This window comes from Geotrypetes seraphini, chromosome 9, assembly GCF_902459505.1.
Source record: "Geotrypetes seraphini chromosome 9, aGeoSer1.1, whole genome shotgun sequence".
NCBI classification, from domain to species: domain Eukaryota; kingdom Metazoa; phylum Chordata; class Amphibia; order Gymnophiona; family Dermophiidae; genus Geotrypetes; species Geotrypetes seraphini.
This window is the reverse complement of record NC_047092.1, coordinates 50,781,335-50,807,035: the sequence shown is the minus strand read 5'-3', so window position 1 is coordinate 50,807,035 and position 25,701 is coordinate 50,781,335. Positions and strand designations below refer to the sequence as shown.

Genomic DNA, 25,701 nt, shown 5'->3' with positions numbered 1-25,701 from the left:
ATTGGCCAAGGTGCCTAGCCTGGGCCAATCAGGCCTTAGATTTAGCGGAGATGGGCCGGGAAGGGGCGTGCCGTCTCATTTCCACGAGGCAGACCCGTTGGCTGGACGGCAGCAAGACCCGTCCAGCTAACCAACATTGAAAGGTTAGTTGGGGGAGGGAGATTAGTTGGGGTGGGGGGGTCGTTGGGCTTTCCGGCAGGAGGAGTTGGGCATCCTCCTGTCGGCGATTATGAGTTTGGGGGGGAGGGGGTTCCGGGGTTCCGACAGGAGGAGTTGGGCATCCTCCTGTCGGCGATTACGAGTTTGGGGGGGAGGGGTTTCCGGGATTGGCTGCAAACCAAATCAAGGGTCTGAAGAGAAACTGCAGTCCCTCCACTGGCATCAATATCAGTCAGCCTTCATCGCAGCACTAAATCCTCCGACATCAGATCAGACCAATGGGCTGATGCCGAGGCAAACTCTGCCCCAGCGCGAAGAGCAGGGCCCGACGCCATGCCTTCCGCTAATGCAGCCATCAGCAGCAGGAGAGAACCCCCAACACATCACACCAGACACATTACCAGAACAGAGATGGGCAAAACCCTCTGATGGCTACCAACACAGTGGCAGGGAGTTGGAAGGTTTTCTGTTAACAGTTAAACAAGGAAGGACTCATTAAAATGGATAATGATCAATACTTTCCTCTGATTCAGACCAGGATAAAAACAAACAAAACAACCCAAATAACAAAAAAGTGATCAAAAGGATGCAAAAAGAACAACCCCCCCCCCCCCAAACCCCTTTTGTTTAAGGGTGAGAGGCACCAAGACTCATGATCTAGCAAGGCGCCATCTTGAACAAAAATAAAAACTTTTCTATTCACCGACGCTTTTGAAATCTGAAACTTTTCTTGTGCTAGCTAACAAAAAAAATATATACTGCTCAAACAAAATCATCCCTCCTTTTTGTACTTCCCTTAAATGTCTTACTATTCTATAGATTTTATGGAATATCCTTCTGTCTCCAATATGTTTGTAATGTCTTGTCTGTATACAGTAGTTCTGTATTATTAGTTTGTGATTCCTCTTTTTTCCCCTACTATTTTATATTCTCTACACAGCTTCGAAGTTCGATAAGTGGTATGACAAATTATAAAACTATAAACAAAAAAAGTGATTTCAAATGGGACCCAGGCTGGCGAGCAGCAGGCCGGAAAAGTTCGTGCTGATGAAAATTTAAAGAGGTACTAGGGGAGAGAAAGGAGGACGCGGGTGGGGGTGGTGCCAGCACCTCAACCAAGATGGCACCCAGAGTGGTCTGCCCCCTTACGCCATTGGCGTAACCAATTAAGTTGGATGCACATCTTGGGTACATGCCCAAATTTTGGCATGCAACTTTGGGTATGACATATAGAATCTGGGGAAGACAGTACATGCACAAAGTTACACCAGCATCAGAATAAGGGTAACTCTGTGCTATTGGGGCCAGTTCCGGGGACCTGTTTAGTAAAGACACACAGGTCCCTACATTGCCTTTATAAAACAGACTTAAAATAAGCACCTTCTGGACTTTACACATAGGTGAGCAATTATAAAGATTAGCCCCTTGTTCTTATCACTGAAGGAAACCAAAAATCTAAAAGTGAAAGGGTAAATTAACAATAAGGAACTTAAGTAAGTAGCATGCTGTTTCCTGAATTTTGAATACATGTACTTTTTGCAATATTTGTTTAGCAATAAAAATGTCAGGCGATTAAGTGTTCCCAATAACACATTATTGTAGTTATTACTCTGTTATATTGTGATGCTCTTTCGTTAAAGAACACCCACTGATAATCTATATATATATAAAATCGGAGGTATGTATGTGTGTATGTGTGTGTGTATGTGCCGCGATCACACAAAAACGGCTTGACCGATTTGAACGAAACTTGGTATGCAGATCCCTCACTACCTGGGATGATATGTTCTGGGGGTCTCGCGGCCCACCTGCACACGTGGGCGGAGCTACAAACAGAAAATCAGATTTCACCCATTCATGTCAATGGAAAAAATGTAAAAAGCTGCCAACGCAAAAACGGCTTGCCCGATTTGAACGAAACTTGCTATGCTGATCCCTCACTACCTGGGGTGATATGTTCTGTGGGTCTCGCGGCCCACCTGCACACGTGGGCGGAGCTACAAACAGAAAATCTGATTTCACCCATTCAAGTCAATGGAAAAAATGTAAAAAGCTGTGGGACCGATTTGAACGAAACTTGGTATGCAGATCCCTCACTACCTGGGGTGATATGTTCTGGGGGTCTCGCGGCCCACCTGCACACGTGGGCGGAGCTACAAACAGAAAATCATATTTCACCCATTCAAGTCAATGGAAAAAATGTAAAAAGCTGTGGGACCGATTTGAACGCAAATTGGTATGCAGATCCCTCACTACCTGGGGTGATATGTTCTGGGGGTCTCGCGGCCCACCTGCACACGTAGGCGGAGCTACAAACAGAAAATCAGATTTCACCCATTCACGTCAATGGAAAAAATGTAAAAAGCTGTGGGACCGATTTGAACGAAACTTGGTATGCAGATCCCTCAATACCTGGGGTGATATGTTCTGGGGGTCTCGCTGCCCACCTGCACACGTGGGCGGAGCTACAAACAGAAAATCAGATTTCACCCATTCAAATCAATGGAAAAAATGTAAAAAGCTGTGGGACCGATTTGAACGAAACTTGGTATGCAGATCCCTCACTACCTGGGGTGATATGTTCTGGGGGTCTCGCGGCCCACCTGCACACGTGGGCGGAGCTACAAACAGAAAATCTGATTTCACCCATTCAAGTCAATGGAAAAAATGTAAAAAGCTGTGGGACCGATTTGAACGAAACTTGATATGCAGATCCCTCACTACCTGGGGTGATATGTTCTGGGGGTCTCATGGCCCACCTGCACATGTGGGCGGAGCTACAAACAGAAAATCAGATTTCACCCATTCAAGTCAATGGAAAAAATGTAAAGAGCTGCCATTCTCACAGTAATTCAAAAACGGCTTGACCGATTTGACCGAAACTTGGTATGCAGATCCCTCACTACCTGGGGTGATATGTTCTGGGGGTCTCGCGGCCCACCTGCACACATGGGCGGAGCTACAAACAGAAAATCTGATTTCACCCATTCAAGTCAATGGAAAAAATGTAAAAAGCTGTGGGACCGATTTGAACGAAACTTGATATGCAGATCCCTCACTACCTGGGGTGATATGTTCTGGGGGTCTTGCGGCCCACCTGCACACGTGGGCGGAGCTACAAACAGAAAATCATATTTCACCCATTCATGTCAATGGAAAAAAATGTAAAAAGCTGCCAACCCAAAAAACGGCTTGCCCGATTTGAACGAAACTTGGTATGCAGATCCCTCACTACCTGAGGTGATATGTTCTGGGGGTCTCGCGGCCCACCTGCACACGTGGGCGGAGCTACAAACAGAAAATCAGATTTCACCCATTCATGTCAATGGAAAAAATGTAAAAAGCTGCCAACGCAAAAACGGCTTGCCCGATTTGAACGAAACTTGCTATGCTGATCTCTCACTACCTGGGGTGATATGTTCTGGGGGTCTCGCGGCCCACCTGCACACGTGGGCGGAGCTACAAACAGAAAATCAGATTTCACCCATTCACGTCAATGGAAAAAATGTAAAAAGCTGTGGGACCGATTTGAACGAAATTTGGTATGCAGATCCCTCACTACCTGGGGTGATATGTTCTGGGGGTCTCGCTGCCCACCTGCACACGTGGGCGGAGCTACAAACAGAAAATCAGATTTCACCCATTCAAGTCAATGGAAAAAATGTAAAAAGCTGTGGGACCGATTTGAATGAAACTTGGTATGCAGATCCCTCACTACCTGGGGTGATATGTTCTGGGGGTCTCGCTGCGCATTGTGCCGCCGGCTTCATTGTTTTATCCACCAATACCCCCAAGTCCTTTTCTAGGTTGTCTTCCCCCAGTACCATCCCTCCCATCGTATAATTATACATCGGGTTCCCTTTCCCTATGTGCAAGACTTTACATTTCTCTACATTGAAGCTCATCTGCCATTTTTCTGCCCACTCACTCAGTTTGTTCAGGTCTCTTTGTAGTTCTTTACATTCCTCAACAGTTCTAACCCTACTGGAGAGTTTTGTGTTGTCCGCGAATTTTATAACTTCGCACTTCATCCCTGATTCCAGGTCATTAATGAATATATTGAACAGCAGCGGTCCCAGCACTGACCCCTGTGGGACACCACTCGTGATCCCTTTCCAGTCAGAGTAGTGTCCCTTTACTCCTACCCTCTGTTTCCTATCCGCCAGCCAATTTTTGATCCACCTGTGCACGTCCCCTTCTACCCCATGGCTCCTACCCTCTGTTTCCTATCCGCCAGCCAATTTTTGATCCACCTGTGCACGTCCCCTTCCACCCCATGGCTCCACAGTTTCCTTAGTAGGCGCTCATGGGATACCTTGTTGAATGCTTTTTGGAAGTCCAGATATACAATGTCTATGGGTCACCTTTGTCCAATTGTTCGCTTATCCCCTCAAAGAAGTGCAGTAAGTTTGTTTGGTATGATCTTCCTTTACAGAAACAATGCTGGCTTGTTCTCATTAGTTCATTTTTTTCTATATGTTCATTGATACTGTCCTTGATCAATGATTCAACCATCTTCCCCGGAACTGAGGTCAAGCGCACCGGTCTGTAGTTCCCCGGGTCGCCTCTCGATCCTTTTTTGAAGATAGATGTAACATTCACTATCTTCCAGTCCTCCTGCTTCAGAAATTAAAACATGTACAATTTGATTCTTAAATAGTGCTTCTAAATCAATGTTACATGCATAACTTTAGAGATTTAGGCCCTGATTACATAAAAAGTGTCTAATGTTTCTTAAGCTTGTCATGATTTCAGAAGCTTTTAAAAACATTTGTTTCTTTGTGGGTCATGGATGAGGGAGAGTGATAATGGTGAGTTGTGTTTATGTTTGGATTTTTTTTTTTTAATTCTTTATTTTCATTTTATAGTATTGACATAATATTAGTCAAAACAAGAAAATAATACAACTCAGTACATACATTAAAATGAGACTATAGGTAATAATAAAAATATACAATTGAAATACAAAAACAGAACAAAATTTTTCTTTCTCATACGACAAAGTCATTAAACCCAAATGTGAATTATTACTGGTTTGTATCTTTAGACCTCAATTAAGGGGGGAGAAAGCTTTACAATGGCTGAAATCTTTATCAAATAATACAAGAAATTAAAGATGGTAGCAGGAGAGAACAAAAACCAAAAAGCTTGTGCTTGAGCAGGTTGAGACTGAACTTCTCTCAGGAGTTTTAAGTTTGCTCTTTAGCAGAAATAAATTTTGTCAACTACTGAAGTTCAAAAAAAATAAATCTATTCCCTTGATAGGTCATTACACATTTACAGGGGAATCTGAGTACAAACGTCGCACCTAATTGCAGAACCCTTGGTCTCAAAATTAGAAATTGTTTTCTTCTCTTTTGGGTTATTCGTGACACGTCTGGATACATTCTCACTATTTTAGTCATAAATGGTACATCTTTAAACTTAAAAAACATTTTAAGCATCCATTCCCTGTCAGCATCTATAGCAAATTGTACAAGTAGCGTAGCAGTTGCCGGTATCTCTTCACCTGACCTCTCAAGGAAATTTGTCAAATCCAAACTATCAGTAGACAAATTCTGCTGGTTTGGTTTTTGAACAGATGTTCTAGTTGGTAAATAATATATTTTAGTGAGAGGCGGATAGGAGGTTTCGGGAACTTTCAAAACTTCTTTCAAATACTTTTTAAATGTATCCTGCGCTGAGATAAGTGGTAATTTTGGAAAATTAATAATCCGAAGATTACTTCTTCTAGTCATATTTTCCAACATTTCTACCTTAAAATTAAGGTTTCCACTATCTCTTACCCAGACTGAAGCCTGGGACTCCACTGTTTTAATTCTAGTTTCATGTCCATCCACTTTATTTTCAAAGCTGGATATCCTATTTTTCATTTCCAAATTTTCAGACACAACAGAGGTATAACATGTGGTAAGTTGCTGCATTTGGGTTCCCAAAGAGATTTGCAAACTAGATATTGCTTCCCAAATTGTCTCCATATTGAAAACCTTGGGCCTCTGCAATGGTATCAGTTCAGCACCCAGATCCTCTGATGGAAAAGTACCTGGATCTACAGCAGGCGATGAAGTCAGTGTCAGGAAATCCTGAGGCAGTTTCTGTTCCAGCTCCTCCGAATGCACAGATGGTTGATTTGGCTTCACCCCTCCTCCTGCTGGGCCGATTCCCGATCTCAGCAGGTCTGGAGAGTAAACACCCCGGGGCATTTCCTCCACCTTCGCCTGGTCAAACGCCCCCGAACAACTCGGAGGACTTAGTTCTTCCATCGACCGGTCAAACGCCCCCGGGCGACTCAGAGGACTCCGCTCTTCCGGGGTTATGGTTGTTGCCTCGAGGGAGAGCTGTAACGCTTCAGCCAGCGTGTCTCTCCCAGCCAAGAGAGCCTCCGGCTGCATTGGCGTCCCTCGTTGAAGAAAGGCGTCCATCGGGCCCGTTGCTGTTGGTAAAGATTCGTCAGGAAAAACCCGAAGTTTGGACTTTCGTTTCACCATTACAAGGTAACAGCAGTCCGGGAACATCCGTGGCGTCTAGCTCCAGCCACCCGCGGCCATCTTCCTTAAGCCACTCCCCCCTATGTTTGGATTTTTAAGATATGAACTGTTGTTTTATGTTGCTATTACATGGTGTAAATGATCTTAAATTAATTTTTTTAGGAAGATGTTATAAAACTTTTATCAATAAATAAAATACATAAGTGTGCTCAAAAACAATTCACCTTCTTCTTAAAATCAAACATGTCCTGCATGGTTCCAAAATCAATTGGCAAACATTTCCATAATTTAGGCTCCCAAAAACTTAGGGCTCCTTTTACTAAGCTGCGTTAGCGTTTTTAGTGCACGCATTTTAGCGCGTGCTAAACCCGCGCTACGTGGCTAGAACTAATGCCAGCTCAATGCTGGCGTTAGCATCTAGCGCACGCAGCAATCTAGCGTGCGCTATTCTGCGCCTTAATGCCCTAACGCGGCTTAGTAAAAGGAGCCCTTAGGTTCATATTCACAAGATAAATGTGAGTTTCAGCTAGAACTAGAAGAATGCATGCTATAAATGTTTTGGGGATACCCACGTATGTAGGTATGAATAATTCACTTCACCCTGTATTTTCTCAGAAAACTTGGACTGAAAAGCCTTTTGAGCAGATAACAAATTACAGTACCCAAATTATAACTCACCTGGAGCCTAAACTTGAAAGGGACAAGTTATTAGGAGTTTCTCTTGTTTTTAGGTAAATCACAGTTAAGTTCAAGTTCAACAATAGGCATTGACTATCTCATCCCCTATTAATCACTAGAAAGCACTTAACAGAGAATGACGCAAGGACAGAATTTGTCCCCATCCCTGTGGATAACTGTGGGAAGCCATCCCGTATCACTGTTTAGTGTCTATCTCAACCTTGAGGGTCTGTGGCTGTGCCCATTCATACACTGATTCTTCACGCTCTCCTTAAAGAATGACGCGGGGATGGTTTCCTGCAGTTAACCACGGGGACAGGGACAAATTCCGTCCCCGTGTTCTTTTCTACACTATAACTTAATGTCATAAACCATTACAAACACAATCTTTTTTGATCTTCAGAAACACAAAATATGCACTCATATACTGGCGTAACTGGAATACAAACACATTTGCAGTATTTAGGGCTTACCTGCAAGCCTATCTTTTATACAGTAGTCTGGAGAATTCTCAAAGTATACCAGATCAGTTTTAGTGGGTTTCTTAAATCTTTTGTTAGCCACTGTGAAACCAGTGCCATCTTGATTCATAACCACCTGGATGGCGCCACTGTACTTTCTCCATAGATAATCTCCGGTTTTTCTGAAGTCCGTCATGGCCAACCAGCAGGTCCTCAAAGTACATGATCCACTAACACCATGACATTTACATTCCTGTTTCAGGAACCGCTTCACAGCCTGCCAGAAAGCCACAAAAAGTACAAATCAATGACTAGAGCTATATTTCAATATTACCCAGTAGGTATGAGCTATGTTCAACTCTTACGTCTTGTTTCATCTAAACAGGTCTGGTTTTCAGGGTATCCAAAATACGCAAATTAAACTGTTTTTAGATTAAACATGTACAGATTCTTTTACGCACTGTCTAATATGTTAGACAGACTGTCACAGGTTATATATAGACGTTTAATATACTAGAAAGCTCAAAAAAGCATATAAGGCTCAAAAAGGAAATGCGTTTTTTGGTAATAATGGAAGCCATTGGGTGACATTGTCTTTGAAAGTCCTGAACTGACAGGAAATGAGCTTATATTGAAGATGAGCAATCTAGGAGATATAATGAGACAGAGGTTAGGGTTCAGAACACAGACTAGAGGGGTTAAACACCTGCACCCAATTTGAGAAGCTGCTGGAATGAAACAAAAAGCTCAGACTGTTTGTACAGGAGAGCAGAGAGGCAGTGGGATGGAAAAGGACTGACATATAGGTGGATACAAGGGATTTGTTACCAGGAATGCCAAGAACTCTGAAGGGAAGGAGGAGCTTGATAAAAATAAAACATTTCTATGGATTTTATTGATGAATTAAAGTATTTTGGAAAGTACGTGGGAGTTGATTATGAAATGTGCATATTAGAAGTCATAGTCATTCACATGGTGTCATGAAAGACCTGGCCAGGATCCACTCCAGACTAGGAAAAAAATGAGTAAACTGGAAGAGAACTCATTGCCATTAGAAATGTATGTGTGGATTAAAGTTGTGCCTGAGGGCTTTATATAAGCTAGGAAAATTAATGATGAAGAGCTCATAGAAAGTACTGGTGTGCACAGGCAGAGCAGCCTAGAGCTAGTGTTAGCAACTGAGAAGCTAATAGGGAAATCAGATGACAAGTCACGTGATAAGGTGTATGGGGACAGACTTAAAGATCTCAATCTATATAAGGCGAGAGAGGGGAGAAATGATAGTCATTTAAATACCTACGTAATATAAATGTGCACGAGTCGAGTCTTTTTCATTTGAAAGGAAGCTCTGGAATGAGAGAGCATAGGATGAAGTTAAGAGGTGCTAGGCTCCGGAGTAATCTGAGGAAATGCTTTTTTATGGAAAGGGTGGTAGATTCGTGGAACAGTCTCCCGGAAGAGGTGGTGGAAACAGACTGTGTCTGAATTCAAGAGGGCCTGGGATAGGCACGTGGGATTTCTCAGAGAGAGAAAGAGATAATGGTTACTGCGGATGGGCAGACTGGATGGGCCATTTGGCCTTTATCTGCAGTCATAGTTCTATGTTTCTAGCATATGGTGTCTGTACAAGGAACAGTCAGACAAGCTGAAAGAGGAAGCTTTATTGCTCGTTTGTAATTGCATTTTAGACTAATGGTGCAATGTTGCCAAAATATCTTTTGTCTTTTGGAGTTCCTTAAGGATTAAGTTGTTTTTTTAATTAGGTTTTTATATACCACCTATCAAGGTTATTTAAGCGGTTTTACAATCAGGTACTCAAGCATTTTCCCTATCTGTCCTGGTGGGCTCACAATCTATCTAATGTACCTGGGGCTATGGAGGACTGAGTGATTTTCCCAGGGTCACAAGGAGCAGCGCGGGGTTTGAACCCACAACCCCAGGGTGCTGAGGCTGTAGCTCCAACCACTACGCCACACACTCCTCCTCCGCCACAGTCCTGTCTTTAGTTCTTTTCAACCTTAGTCCACTAGCGCTTTTGATTCAGTCATTAGGAGTGAGTGCTCACATTGCAGAAGATATAGTTGATTTTTCCTGTCAAAGCTAATACTCCAAATCTTGCTCAGATTAATAATGCTATACCTAGAATCTAGTTGGTTATAACTTAACCCAGAGAAATGTACGGTGGTGTGGCTTATGGGAGGTCTGGAGTACCCTACTGATTGGTGATTTTGGACATTATTTACATCATTACGGATTGAGTCAAAGCTTACTTTTAAGGATTGTCAGAAGGCTGTGGGGTTTGTTTGTTTTTTAGCATTATTAGCAGAATTAGACCAACCAAGCGTGGTTTTTTTTTTTTTTTTTAATATCCTAAGTCTAAAGCTTTTTTTTCTCTGATATTTTCATTAGCGATAAAGTAGGCTAGACCAGGGGTGGGAAATTCCAGTCCTCAAGAACCATAGGCAGGTCAGGTTTTCAGGCTATCCACAATGAATATGTATGAGATGGATTTGCATGCACTGCCTTCTTGAGATGCAAATCTATCTCATGCATATTTATTGTGGATATCCTGAAAACCTGACAAGTAAGGACATCTAGTAACCCTATGCATAATTGATTAGTGCAGAACATGCCCACTCTCTGCCCCCAGACCCACTCTGAATGCTTAAAAAAAAATCAATTTAACATTTTTAGCACATGGGCGGTACAGGCACATGCAAAAATTAATGCTTACCACAGCTTGGTAAAAGGACCCCTAAGGCTCATGGGGCAAATTGGACCCTGTGCTTAAATTCCATGAATTAGTGGTGACATAACATGTCTTAATGACAGTCCACATTGATAACTATGCCCCTACGTTGTGTAGAGGAGTTGTAAGTTACTTGCATATATGGTATATTAAATCACACGGGCTGCAGTCTGTAGCATAGTTAAAACAGTTAAGATTAGGAAATTTTGCTACCTGCTTAAGTTGTGAAAAGAGACTGTAAGTTTACCTTTGTGGTCTCTTCCTCTCGCCCACTCATGCAGTTCTTCTTTAACCCCTTCCTCCCCCATTCATTCATCTCTCTCCTACTCTTCAGCAGTCCTTTCCCCCTCACTCCATTCTTCAGCATGATATTTTCCCCTCCTATTCACATACAATCCTTCCCTTTATCCAGCAATGCTCTCCTCTTCCCTCTCATCAAGAAGGAAACAGCTTCAGTCTGAATTCTGAATGTGTCGTGCTCTGCTGTTTCGAAGGGCCTGTCAACATTAAGCAATCAAATTTAGAATGAAGCTGGCAAAGGAGAAGACCAATGCGGGTAAAACATGATATCTCTCAATATCAGCAGGAAGAATGTAGACGAACAACTCATATAGGAAGGATGGTGAAAGAGTATAGGGACTCTGAAATCTACTACCAGGCAATTAAGAAAGTTTAATTTTGTGTTATTTGAAACTTCAAAGTTGGTGAATAGCTATGTAAAATATTTTTATTGATGAAATATTCATAGTATCCTAATATTCCAAATGAGTCAGGTTTTTCAAAGACTAGCACAATCAAACACATTATCTGTGAACTGGTAAAACTAGTGCATATCTCCTATAGTTTAAAGGATTGCTTTATGGATGGACAGGATAGAAAAATAGAAAGCAAATCTGAGCAATCATAACCCCTAGAATATAAGCCAAGCAAGTCATTCATCTTAAATCATAAGAGCCAGCAGGCACTATCTGTATTAATATATTACTGATACATGGTCCTTGAAGAAAAAAAAAAAACCAAAAACCAAAAAAATTTAACAACTTTATCAATAAAATTAAGAGGAAACTACAAAGACATTTATAAGAACTGGAATACTGTAGTTCATTAGTTGAATCCAGTATGTATGTACTAAGACCCAGGTCATAGGTGCTAGAACCATGGATACCATGGGTGCAGGGTTGGCTCAACCTATGGACCAGATGAAGCCCTGGCTCAGGGCACCGGTGATAAAGGGTGCCAAAATCCCAGTCCAGTCTACCTTCAAACTTCTAGAGGGATAGAGTCTGGACTGGGATTTTGGCACGCTTTATCATCAGTGCCCTGAGCCAGTGCCTCACCTGGTCCTGTAAGAGGAGGAAACTTAAGAGAAAGGGAGAGATACCAGATCACAGGTGAGGGAGGGGAGGAAATAGATACCAGATTTCAGGGGTGGGGGCGTCAATGTAAAAGTTGGCTCAAGATGCCGCAGTCCATTGAGTCAGCTCTGCTTCAGTGCCTCCAATATTGAGAAACCTCCTTCACTGTGTTGAATTTAGCACCCCTAATCCTTTTGAAATGTTGGTGCCTATGATTCAGTACATTAAAATAGTAGCAATAGGAGCTCTTTGAGCTGCAGGTACTAATTTGCAATCCATGAAACAATAGTTGAAAGCCCATTAGACGATAAACAGTGGATTGCACTCCTTTTCACAGTCCATTTACCTATTCCATCTAAGTTAAAATGAATGTCAGAAGACATTCAGAACTCTCCCATGAGTATGATATGTTTCTGTTAAGCCAGTCTGTTAATTAAAAGTGTTCTTGAAACCAGATTTCAAACTCTGAATTGCTTGCATAAACCTAGCTTACAATTCCAACAACAAAATTGCAGTAGTGCTTACGAGGTTCCACTGAAAAGTTCTCATCCCAAGAAGAGAATGATGTGGAGCCATGAAACTTACAAGTTCTTCCACATAAGTATGAAAGAATGATGGCGGAACGTTTGGGGACTAGTAAGTCCTTTAATGATGTATGGAGTCCATTGACTACTTTTGTTGCATTACAGTAAGGGTCATGTTTCTCCCCTTTTCATTAGATTTCTTTACATATCCAGGGAGGGTGGGTGGGGGGGGGGAAGGGAAATGTACATTGAGGAGTTAAATTATTTAATTACAATATTGAAATCACATCATATCTATTATTGTATTACTAATTAAGATGAGGATGGGAGTAAATGATTGTTTAATGTAATAATTGTATAGTTATTAGTGTGTTTTATGCAGTATTTATGATTTACCAATTGTATTGCACTATCAAAGTTTGAAAATCAATAAAGATTTAAACACAAGTTATTCCACATTTTTCTTGACACTTTTTGTTTCATTGAGGCAAATGTATCAAGTAAAGGGGTGCAAATATAGGAAAACCAAGCCATTGTGACATCACCAATGAGGTTGGCTCTTAGGCATTGGTGGAATGAGGCATTATGACATCACATTACAAGGGGCCACTGAAAAGTTCTCAGCCCAACCAAGAAGAAAATAATGTGGAGCTATGAAACAAGTTATTTCACACTTTTCTTGAGACTTTTCATTTCATTTCATATCATTGAAACAAAAAAATGTCAAGAAAAGTATGGAACAATTTGTAAGTTTCATGGCTCCGCATCATTATCTTCGTTTGGACTGAGAACTTTTCAGCGGTCCCTCATATTTCAACAGAATTTAGCAATTTTTTTAGGTTCCTTAAGCAGATTTAGAGCTAGATTTACAAAAGTATGCTACGGTGTTAACATGCGCTAATAACATTAACATGTTTTATTGATTAGTAAATAATTACCATTGTATAAAATGGCATCTGATGAAAATTAATGCATGCTAGGAAGTGTTAAAGCAATAGCACTCTTTAGTAAATTTAGGTCTCCAAGACAATTTGAAATTATTTAAAATAAAATGCATTTTGAAAAGTCCAGAGCAAATCAGGCAATTTGGCAAAACCTGAAACAAAATGTTTTCGAAATCTGAAGCCTTTTTTTTAAAGTCTGCTTTGAATATCTTCTATAAGAGTCATTAAACAAATTGAAAGAGCCTTCAAAAATCTTCCAGGTTCATCAAAGAAGACTGCATATCTCCTATGAACCTCCTAAGAGGTTCTTGAATGACTTTTAATAAAAATTATTTGAGCCTATTGAGTTTCCCTACTGCTCCTTTTGTTCTCGACATCTAGTTTTCACCCTTAGGTTGTATATACACTCTATTTAGACTTAGGGCTCCTTTTACTAAGCTGCGATAGCGTTTTTAGCGTGCGCAGAATTTTAGCGCTCTAAACCCGCGCTACGCAGCTAGAACTAACTCCAGCTCAATGTTGGCGTCAGAGTCTAGTGTGTGCGCTAAAACCGCTATTGCAGGTTAGTATGTATTATGTAAAATTTAATTGAATTTGACTTTTGTTAACCCTTTGTTGTTGCTTTCCAGACTCTCCCCCTGGTCATGGCAGAAAAAGGTAGTATAGCACATACAAGAGAATCATTAACAGAGAAAACAAATTGCAAAGTAAAATTAAATGACTTTACAACTACCATAGAACTAATCAAAATAAATAGTACATAACATACTCAAAAGTCATGTAAATAAGCCCTATTGGATCATTTTTCTAAGGCTGGAAAATATTAGCAATATGCAGGTTCATGGGCTCTCTACCTCCCCCTATAAAAATGGAGCATAGATATTTAACATCAGCCAGTGTGATCCAAAACCAACATCTAATTTCTGGCCCAGAAGAAAGCAAAAAAAGAAAACCCCCAAACCCTCAACATCCAGTTACAAGGCCAAGGTCAAACTGAAAAGATTTACAAAACATCCCTTCATTTTGGTCAATATGGATTAATCACACGATTGCAGTACTCCTCTGAAATTTGCGGGGGTCCCGTTCCAGGAACCCCTGTGAATTAAAAAAAAACAAAAAACGTGAATGCGGTTTTTCGCCTGTCAAAAGGCAGGGGAGGCAGGAGAGGGCAGCTGGAGCACCGGCGGGTGAAGAAAATCACTCACGGTCTGCTCCGACCGCCTCTTTGACACGCAGCTCCTCATTGGTGTAGCCCGACTTTACTACAGGAAGAGGCGGTCGGCGCAGACTGCGAATGAGCGAGTCCACGATTCGTGAACCGCAAATGAGCGGGGAAACACTGTACAATTTTTAAAAATTGGTGCGCAGTCTTCCCCCTGCCACACGCACCTGCCTTTTTGACGCAAGCAGCCACCAATATGCTGCCTGTGTCGGCTTCAGCGCTTTCTCTGACATCACTTCCATGCCCCACGCCTAGGAAGTGACATCAGAGAGTGACAAAGCCAACGTGGGCAGTAAGTTGGTGGCTGCTCGCGCCGAAGTTAAAAAGGTGTGGGGAACGGACGCGTGCGCACAGGCAGGGGGAGGGCATAGTTACCGATAACTGGGGTTAACAGTAAAACAACATGTCCTAACAGTATCCCATCTTAATAACTTCCCCTTCAGTTAATTCTCTGTTGGTTTGATTTTTAAAAATTCACCTGCAAATATTCAGTTGAATTATAAATACAATCAAATGTACTTGCTTAAAATTTTAAGTGCAGCATGAAGTGCAAAGCAACGAGACAGTCTTTAAACAGAATATTTTCAAAGGTTATTCAGATTACAGATTTATTCAATCTGATCTACTGCAAATATACAATGCAAGCTAAGGGGTCCTTTTACTAAATGCTAACACGTCCGTTATATCCTATGGATGTGTTGGTGCGCATTTGCATTCTGCGCCCGCTAAAATGGCTACCACACCTTAGTAAAAGGACTACTAAGTGGTTTACAATTTTTAATAGATGAAAACCAACTTGAATTGGAGAAAATAGAAATTTGTTCAAACAATAAACTAATATAGATCAGAGAACAAATTTTTATCAAGTTATATTAGATTACCAGACCTCAAATACCCAAGGTACTACTTAAATTGTTTTTCATGCCCATGCTGGGGTGGTAAATTCATCATTGGTCTTGGTAAAGTGACATGTGCTGTAAATATTTTTAGTTATTTTTAATTTCATTCAATAAATATAAAGTGCATTTAGTGCATAAAGTGCTAAAGAAAGGAAGGCACTTATCTTTTGTGCCCGACGGCTGCCCAACCGTTTCACACTCGGTTTCGTCAGGGGCTATGCCTCCTTATATTCATGCACCTAACTTATTTGAAAAGACTTCAACGGAACCGCAATTGCCAGCACCTGCACAGCTTGTCCTAAATCAGCTACCACACCTTAGTAAAAGGACTACTAAGTGGTTTACAATTTTTAATAAAATCACATAGGAATATTGGAAAAGAACTCCATATACTAGATAAGAAAGTCCCCACCAACAGCCCATCCAAATACACAAAAATCAAAAGTATTTTTAAATCAACACCACCACCAACAAAAACCTTTAAACAAACAATTTCAAGGGTGAACCTGGAAAGACCTGCTTAAATAAATGTGCCTTAAGCTGTTTCCAAAAACAAGTTAAAGAACACTACCCTACTACTACTATTTATTATTTCTAGAGCGCTGAAAGGCGTACGCAGCACTGTGCTCGGAAGAGCTTACAATCTAATTTAGACAGGACATTTTGGTACAGGAAATGATACAGTGGGTATAGGTATCTGACAGCAGTGAGTTGGAGTTAGGAGTTGAAAACAGATCAAAAAAGTGGGCTTTTAGCTTGGATTTGAACGCTGCTAGGGAGGGAGCACCACATATTGTTTCAGGCATACGGTGCCGCAAGAAAGAAGGAACAGAGTCTGGCGTCGGCAGTAGAAGAGAAGGGTACAGACAAGCGGGGCTTGCCCGACGAATGGAGATCACGGGGAGGAAAAGGTAATACAATAGAGCATTCCAAAGAATTGGAGCTTGATTAAAAAATGATTTATTATGTGTACTCATTAGACGGGCAGAGCTGACCTCAGGAACAGCAAGTAAGTTTTGGGTACCAGATCTTAAAGCCCTACCTGGCACGTATGGCATCACCAACTTACACAATAGTAGCAAAACTCCAGACTGCATCACTTTATAAACTAAAAGCAAGATCTTAAACTGTATCCTAAAATGGATAGGCAACCAATAATAAGAAATAAACCCACCTTTCTTCCAGCTTTGTTGTTGTGAAGATTCATTAGCGCTCTTGCATCTTTTCCTCTCTGTTCTTTAGCATCCACAAATGTTCTAGCGAACTTGATACCATAGTCAATGTTATCACTGCATCCTCCCCAATCAAAACTGCCCTTATTGTCTCTTGCAGAGCCTTTCCTCCGAGGATCACAGGAGCAGGATCTTATTTCTCCTCGACTGCAAGCCCTGGTGATAGCAAATACGACTCCAGCGGAGGAAATGGCATAAACAAAAGCAGACTCCCGACTACCTAAAGACAGAGATATTTTGGTCAGAGATTTAGAAGTACAGTAAAACCTTCATTTGCGAGCATAATTTGTTCCAGAAGCATGCTTGTAATTCAAAGCACATGTATATCAAAGAAAATTTCCCCATAGGAAATAATGGAAACTCAGACGATTCGTTCCACAACCCAAAAACTTTAATGCAAAATACTATATGTACTTGTATTGAAAAAAACTCGCTCATTTAGAACAGTCACTACACTCCTGCAGTGTCAGAGAAATAAGAACCATCGGCTCAGTTGTGATGTGGGTATACTGCACGAAACATCGTTATTCACATTGTCAAATGTGACTCGGACAAGAGGGGCAACAGGCCCAGGACAAATATCAGGAAATTCTGTTTCACACAACGAGTGGTGGATGCTTGGAATGCTCTCCCGGAGGAGGTTGTGACGGAGACCACCATTCTGGGATTCAAGGGCAAGTTGGATGCACACCTTCTTGCAAAACACATTGAGGGATACGGGTAAACAAGGTCTTCAGCAGGGAACACCTGGATTGGCCTTCGCGTGTGCAGGTCGCCGGACTAAATGGACCTAGGGTCTGATCCGGTGAAGGCATTTCTTATGTTCTTATGTAATATATATTTTATATTTTTATTGCTTTTATAGTGTATTGTTCCCACTTTTTGTTGTGGGTATTTTTTTCCTGTACATTGTTTTCCTGTGGTTACTTTTAACCCCTCTTTTTTTTTTTTTTCTTTATAGAAGAGGAGACAGGCTAGAAACACCGCCCTATCCTGCAAAATGTAGCTCATATAAAACAGAAATAAGACTCAAATTCAAGCTGAAAAAATATGATTCTATCTCTACCTACCTAAACTACACTGGCTACCCAATCCAGCCCAAATAAATTTCATAATTTCCTACACCACACCACTTATTTTCCTCGGCATGGTCCTCTTTGCCTTTAAGGGCTCCTTTTACTAAGCTGTGCTAGCGGTTTTAGCGCACGCTAAATTGCCGCATGCGCTAGATGCCAGAATTGAGCCGGCATTAGTTTTTGGCGCCTAGCGCGGGATTAGCGCGTGCAGCAATGCAGCGCACGCTAAAAACGCTAGCGCACCTTAGTATAAGGAGTCCTAAATCTTGACCTCAATTTTAAACGCACATTCAACACAATGTTCACACACTCTTGTACAAAAGCATGGAACAATCTCCCAACAACCATTAGATCTGAACCAAACTACCTCAAGTTTTATAAGCAGCTAAAGACCTACCTCTTTGACTTCATACACTCCACCAAAAACCCCAACAACCATCAGACCTAAACTAAATTGCCTCATGTTTCATAAGAAGCTAAAGTCCTACCTCTTAGACTCCATCGACAAATTACCTTTGGACCTACACTACGGGCCTATCCCATTAGATCTCTATTATGCAACCTACCAACCCAAGTCTACTACCTACCTCTGTACCAATTAAAAACTGATCAATTCATATCCATTCATAGAACTGTATTTTCTCCTATTCAGTGTGCAATGCAGTAATTTGTATATCAATTTTCAAACGTAAGTTGCCTTGAATCCAGTTTGGACATAGTGTGATTCAGAAATTCCAGATCATATTATTTGTCAACAATTCTTAAGAATTTGAGTCTGCCAATGTTTTACTTTATTCACATTTTCCAAAATACATCCAGACAATTATACATCTTGAACTAAAATAATAAATCCAATAAAAATGGAGGACAATTCACAAATTCAAAAATTAAACTCAAGTATAAATACATAAATAATTCCAACTGCATAAGATTTGGCATAACAGTCTAACACTCAAGAGATCAAGTTTCAAGTTTATTAGGTGACTTGATTAATCGCTTAATCAAACATTCTAAGCGATGTACACTATAAAATTTACAATTATTAGAAAACAATACAATACATACAAATACTTAAATAGCGGTAAATTGCTCCTAATTTTAACATTACTAAACATAGGGTAAGGAGGGATGAAATACAATTCATAAAGTAAAGAAGAAACATTGAGGGAAAATACAAAAGGGAAATAGGTAACACAGGTATAACAAAAGTAAAATATAATACTCCAGTAATAAAATTATATTGAAAATGCATCTTTAAAAAGGAAGGTTTTTAATTCAGTTTTAAATTTCCCAAACTCTTTCTCCTCCCGTAAAAAAATAGGGAGGGCGTTCCAAGTCTGTGGTGCTGTACATGAAAAAATAAATTGTCTCCTTGTATTAATAATTTTTAATGAAGGGATAGATAGCAGATTTTGTTCACTAGATCTTAGAATTCTCTTTGTAGAATATGGAATAAGTAACCTAAATAAAAATGCAGGGGTCTTATTGTTTAGAGTTTTAAAAATAATTATGCATAACTTATAAGTGATTCTATGAATAACAGGGAGCCAATGCGCCTTTTTGAGGAGAGGTGTTACATGATCAAATTTTTTAGACTTAGTTATTAATTTTATAGCTGTATTTTGTATAATTTGTAGACGTTTAATTTCATATAGTGCAATTCCTTTGAATAAAGAATTGCAGTAATCAATTTTAGACATCACCAAAGAGTGAATCAATATAGTAAGTGCCTTGGGACAGAGAAATTTAGAGATGGAACAAATTTTACGTAACCTATAAAAGGTAGTTTTCACAATGTTACTAATATGATCATGATAATTGAGTTTATTATCAAAGATTACTCCTAAAATTTTTGCATTTTTAACTAATTGTAGGGGAGTGTTATGAATTGAAATTGGAGAAACAAGAGGAAAACTATCCTTCCAAGGAAATAGCATAACATTAGTTTTTTTGATATTGAGGGCCAGTCTGTTTTTATCTAGCCAATGATGAACTTGATCAAGTTTTCCGTTAATGACCGAAATTTCACTTATGTTATTGTTATTTAAGGGGTGCAATAATTGTATATCATCGGCATAGGCAAAAACATGAAATCCTATGGATTGGCATAGTGTCATCAGTGGTGCTAGAAAAATATTAAAAAGCAAAGGTGAAAGAATAGATCCTTGTGGAACCCCATGAGAAATCTGAGAAGGTAGAGATGAAGAATTATTAAAGATAACTGTAGAAGAACGATCACTAAAGTAAGACGTGAACCAGGCTAGAACTTCATCTGTAACCCCAATAGATTGAAGTCGAGCGAGGAGTAACTGGTGATCAATCGTATCAAACGCTGCTGAAAGATCCAACGAAATTAACAGCACCGATTAATGATGATCCAAAAAATATTGAATAGAAGTTGTCATACCAATAAGGGAGTGTTCTGTACTATGGTGTTGTCTAAAACCGGTTTGATTCGGATGTAATACATTAGTTTGTTCTATAAACTCTGAAATTTGGTTGAAAACAATTTTTTCTGTTAATTTTGTCAGAAATGTAATATTAGATATTGGTCTATAGTTAGACAGTTCATTGTGATCTACATTTTTTTCTTTAATAATTGGTCGGATATATGATTTTTTCCAATCCAAGGGTACCGTATAACCAAAAGTCTACAGAGCAAACAATGAAAAGGAAAAAAAAAAATAGCCTTTGGCCTTTCTTTCCTGAATAAAGTTGGAAGGTGTCAGAAAATTGAAGTTTACATTAGTTTAAGGTAAAATTTATACCATGTGCCAAAGTTTCCAATTAAAAAAAAAAAGTATTTATTCAGTAGGATTTATTTACCAACTGTACAGCAAACTCAAATTCTTATACATGACCATGAATAGCAGCAACTCAACTTATATCTGTGACCTGAGTCGAGTCCCTGCCATTTTTAAAATGGCAGCCTCAGAGGTAGGTGCTAAAGATGGAGGAGACTGTTCTCCCTGTGTTACATAAGTACAAAGAGAACAGATGATGGTAGAGAGATGATAGGGGTTTGGTTAATGAGTAGGTGCCTAGGGTTGTGGGTTCTCAAATCCTAGGATACTCTTGTTCATAACAGGCCAAGGGACCAAAGAATTTCTATGATCAGGGCTGGTGTTAGGAGGGTGCAAACACGGCTATGCTAGGGGCCTCAAGCCTTTTGATGGGCTTCAAGTCCCCCTTTTGAATTTTTGCCTAAGCCTCAGCATGTTTAAGTAAGTTTAAATAAAATAGAAAAAAATCCCCTAATTTCTAAAATTAACATACTTCCTTACTTCCATTTTAATACTGATACTTTACTAATGCATCATTAGAGAATTGTATGAAAAGTAAAATTAAAAAATGAACACAGAAGTAAAAAAAATTTCTGGTTTAAAAGTATAACATACATAACAGTCTCATTACATTGACCTGTATACATGTTTGATCATTTCTTAAAGCACAAAACTATAATCTATAGATCATAATGCAGTGCTTAAAGATTCTATAACGGTGTCTAACTCAGTAGGCGTCTAGAAAAGAAACACCTATTGCATGTCAATCAAAGATAGGCGCCATTTATAGAACCAAGCCTAGCTGTACCTAATCCACTTAGGCATCGGTATATTAAGCCAGGATATTCTTGACCCAAAATACCAGTGCCTAACTCAGTCCATGCCTATTTACCGATAGGCACCTCGGTGTAGACATCTAAATCAAAGCGGTAGGCGCCTACTAAGTTAGGCGTCTACTGGCAAATTAATTTTTAAATTGGTTTTTAAAATGGCAATTTAATAAATAAATAAATTAGACACCTAGATCAGCTAGGTTAAGCTGGTATTTTATCAGCTTTCTCTTTATTTTTTAATGTATTTTCTCCACATTATATTGTAAATGCATTCCACTCATTATTGTTAAGTTTCTCTTATTCCAATCTGTTGTATTTCATCTGTACTTTATGTACTTGCCCAGTTTGTTGTGAACCTACTAGAACTTTTTTTGGTATGGCGGTATATAAGAATAAATTATTATTATTATCTAGGTGCCTAACTGTAGGCGATTTTTATCGAATCAAGGCTCAAGTGCCTCCAAGAATGGGTAAGCAGCAAACCTTTAATGAGGGACCCGACACAAACAGTATTTCAGCTTAACACCTGCATCAGGAGGGGTCAGCCTTTATAATACGCCTTGGGTGAAATACCGTCTGTAGCCAAAATTGCCTCTTTTAAAGTTGCTTTTTTCCGATTTGCTCCCCCCCCAAATTCGAGGTTCAGAATTCGCTCCCCCAGTCATTTGTGGGTTTTACTTCTTCTTCATCCTGCTGCTTTCAAGAAGGGCTGGCGCACAGGTAAGGACCTGTGAGAAGCAGCAGCTTGCACCCATATGGGAGGCGACTCAGAGGACACAGTTCCCAGTGACCGGTGCTCATCTGCTTCCCCCCCCACCACCTCTCGCGCTGAGAAATCTGGCCTGCCAGCTGCTGCAGCAGCACCTACTACTTCTGGTGCTCGCGTGGCTGCTACAAGGGAGATTTGGGGGGGGGGAGAGGAGATCAGTGGCAGTTGCAGCAGTAGAGCATGCACGTGTGATGGAGCCTTCCAGCTGACGGTGACCGATGGCTGCCACCAAAAATGGAGTGGGGAGGGCATTTTTGTACCACATCCATTTTTTGCGGTTTTTCACTTTTCGCGGTCACTCTGAGAACATAACCCCCGTGAATTTCGGGGAAGTACTGTATTTTTGTGCTGTGTACTCTCATTTGCTGCTGCAGGATTTATTTAAACACCCAAATAACTCTGAACTACTTTTAAATCAGCCTTTAAAAAGTTCTATGCACTCAAGTTAAACCAAAGCACTTAGAATAAGCAATTCTCAAATAAAAGAATGGGCGACAAAATATCAAGATTCAAATTAAATATCAAATAGAATGGAGGATTGCAAGTTTTAAGGAGAGTTGACTGGGAGGGAAACATGTAATTATGCAAAAAAATCTTTATAATATTGCACTTACTTTTCACACCCAAAAAACATGGTGCTTTAGGTAACATTTAACTAAGCTTTCTTGACTTGACACAGCATTATGCTTTTTTTTTTTTTTTTTTTTAAACAAAAAACCACAAAACAATGGTTGATAAAACTAAGATTTGCAGTATTTCTATAGTGATTTTCTCTGGCATTACTTTGACTTTTAGCCCTTTGCCTTGCTTCCTGTTCCAGCACTGGAAACTCCCTGGGATACATGTCTGTGTCCAGAAAGGGTAATAATGTAATTACAGATAATCCACTTAGAAATGAAACACTTGAATACTTGAACTGTCTCGCTTACCTGCCAAGAAAAATTTTTCTTTTATTCCAGAATATACTAGGGTGGAGCAAACAGAATGAAAAAAAAAATTGGGATATTGTTACAAATGACTAGAGAATTGCCGATAGCTGCTTACTTAAGTCATTTCTGTTAAATAAAACATGGAAGGCAGGGCGTCACAATATTATTTTCAAAATATTTTTTTTATTTTATGAGGAAAATTAAAAGCATAAAACTCAATAATATGAAATTCAAAAGCAGTAGCACACTATTGGTCAATAAACTGTTTTTCTTCTTAAAAATGGATTGAAATGTTCACATATAGATTTATTTGAGCAGAATTTTTAACTCCAGAATACAAACTGTATATGATAGGGATGCACGTTCATTAGCGCACATTTAGAGGTTCTTTTACTAAGGCGCACTGCCCAAAAAATACTGCTGCAGCCCTGCTCTCCTGTTGGTTGAACTGGTTGCAGTAGGGGAATCCCTGATCAGCCGAGCCAGCAAGACTCCCCAAAGCCGCAGTGGCTGGTTCAGCTGATCGGGTATTCCCCTTCAGTTCAGCTGGCAGGAAAGCAAAAAAAAGTAAATAAAAACAAAACAACCCCTATTCCTCCCTCCCACCTGCCCTCTCCCCATCCTTCTAGTAACTCCCTCCAAGCTCCCCACCAAAAAAACCTTGGTGGTGTAGTAGGTTGGGACCCCTGACACACCCACACCCTCATCCTTTTTTTTTTTTTTTTTAATTCAGCAGGAGGGATGTCCACTCTCTCCTACCACAGGGCCAGGATACCCCCTTGTGCTGGTACCCCTCACCTCATACCTTTTTTTTTTTTTTTTAAGTTTTTTCAGGAGGAATGCCCATTCCCTCCTGCCTCTGGTTCTGCCTATTCAAAATGGCAGACTGCCTATTCAAAATGGCAGCCATTCCCCCAGCCTTTCCCCTACCCAGTGCATAATGCAATGCACTTGGAGGGGCCTTAGTTTTCCAATACTGTAGAGCAGCGTTTCCCAACTTCTTCAAGCAAAGTAACTCCTATGTTGAACAGCAGTGGCAAAGTGAAGGTAGGTGGCGTCTCCCCCTGCTCCCTTTTCATCACCCCCCGCACTCCTCTCCCCACCTTCCCTTCCCTCGTACCTCTTTAAATCTTCAAAAGCACATGCAACTTCTCCAGCCTTTTGCTCGTGCCAGTGTTGGCTTTACCTCAGACATCAGAGGGAAGCCAGGACAGTGTGAAGAGCGGACTGGAGAAGTTGTTCGTGCTGGCAAAGATTTAAAGAGATATAGGAGAAGGGAGGGCATGAGCATGGTGTGGGGGGGCCAAAAAGGTGCCGGCACCCAGGACAGTCCATCCCACGCTTACTATGCCACTGTTGAGCAGATTTCAACTGAGTGTCCTCAAGCTCCAATCAGCAGAGATTTTAAAATGAGCCAGCTGATCAAGGTGAGCCAGCTGATGCAGTGCATCTAGATTTTCAGAAAGCTTTTGATAAAGTTCCTCATGAGAGGCTCCTGAGAAAATTAAAGTGTCATGGGATAGGTGGCAAAGTTCAGTTGTGGATTAGGAGTTGGTTACTGCAGAGAAAACAGAGGATAGGGTTAAATGGCTATTTATCTCAATGGAGGTGGGTGAACAGTGGAGTGCCACAGGGATCTGTACTGGGATTGGTACTGTTTAACATTTATAAATGATCTGGAAATTAGAATGACAAGTGAGGTGATTAAATTACACAAATCTATTCAAAGTTATTTAAACACAGGTGGACTGTGAAAAATTGCAGGAAGATCTTAGTATATTGGGCATTCAAATGCCAGAAGAAATTTAATATGGACAAATACAGTGATGTACATTGGGAAGAATAATCCAAATCTTAGTTATGGGATGCTAGGAGTTAACACCCAATAAAAAGACCTGGGCATTATTCTAGACATGATTATTGCTTAATAGAGAGGCGGGGAACAAATTTAAATAAACAAATAAATTGCAATTGTCCAGGTCTCGCTGAGTCTGGGTAGGTAGAACCAACATTTCAACCATCATGCTGTGGCTTTCTTAAGCATGTGCTGTGAGGTCTGCAATTTGTCTTTATATATATATATAGTGGGTCCTGAGGCTTGCTGTGATTGAGGCAGGAAAGTCCATTGGTTCTGGATTCTAATTAGGGCGGGAAAGTTTGTTGGTCATAAATTTGAATTGTGGAGGAAAAAACATTGGTCACAATTTTTAATTCTGAAGGGAAAGTCCTTTGGCACAATTTTTCTAAATTTCTGGCAGGAAAAGGCTGGAAATACTTTTAAAACCAATAAGAGGAAATTTTTTTTCACTCAGAGAAAAGTTAAGCTCTAGAACACATTGCCAAAAGGGTGGTAAGAGTGGATAGCGTAGCTGGTTTTAAGAAATATTTGGACAAGTTCCTGGAGGAAAAGTCTGTTATTGAGAAAGACATGGGGGAAGCCACTGCTTGCCCTAGATCGGTAGCATGGAATGTTGCTACTCCTTGGGTTTTGCCCAGTTACTAGTGACTTGGATTGGCCACTGTGAGAACGGGCTACTGGGCTTGATGGACCATTGGTCTTACCCAGTAAGGCTATTCTTATGTTCTTATGAAACAGAGGG

At 40.3% G+C, this 25,701-nt stretch overlaps 1 protein-coding gene across 1 annotated transcript in view; it reads right to left on the bottom strand.

Annotated features, from left to right (window-relative positions):
• The window catches only part of WNT2 (Wnt family member 2), a 67,055-nt gene that overhangs the window by 21,229 nt on the left and 20,125 nt on the right, over positions 1–25,701 (bottom strand). Inside the window, exons 3-4 of the mRNA XM_033958925.1 lie at positions 16,654–16,931; positions 7,799–8,063 (exon numbers count right to left, since the gene is read on the bottom strand). Coding sequence (XP_033814816.1) covers positions 7,799–8,063; positions 16,654–16,931 — 543 coding nt within the window. The remainder of the gene's footprint in view (positions 1–7,798; positions 8,064–16,653; positions 16,932–25,701) is intronic.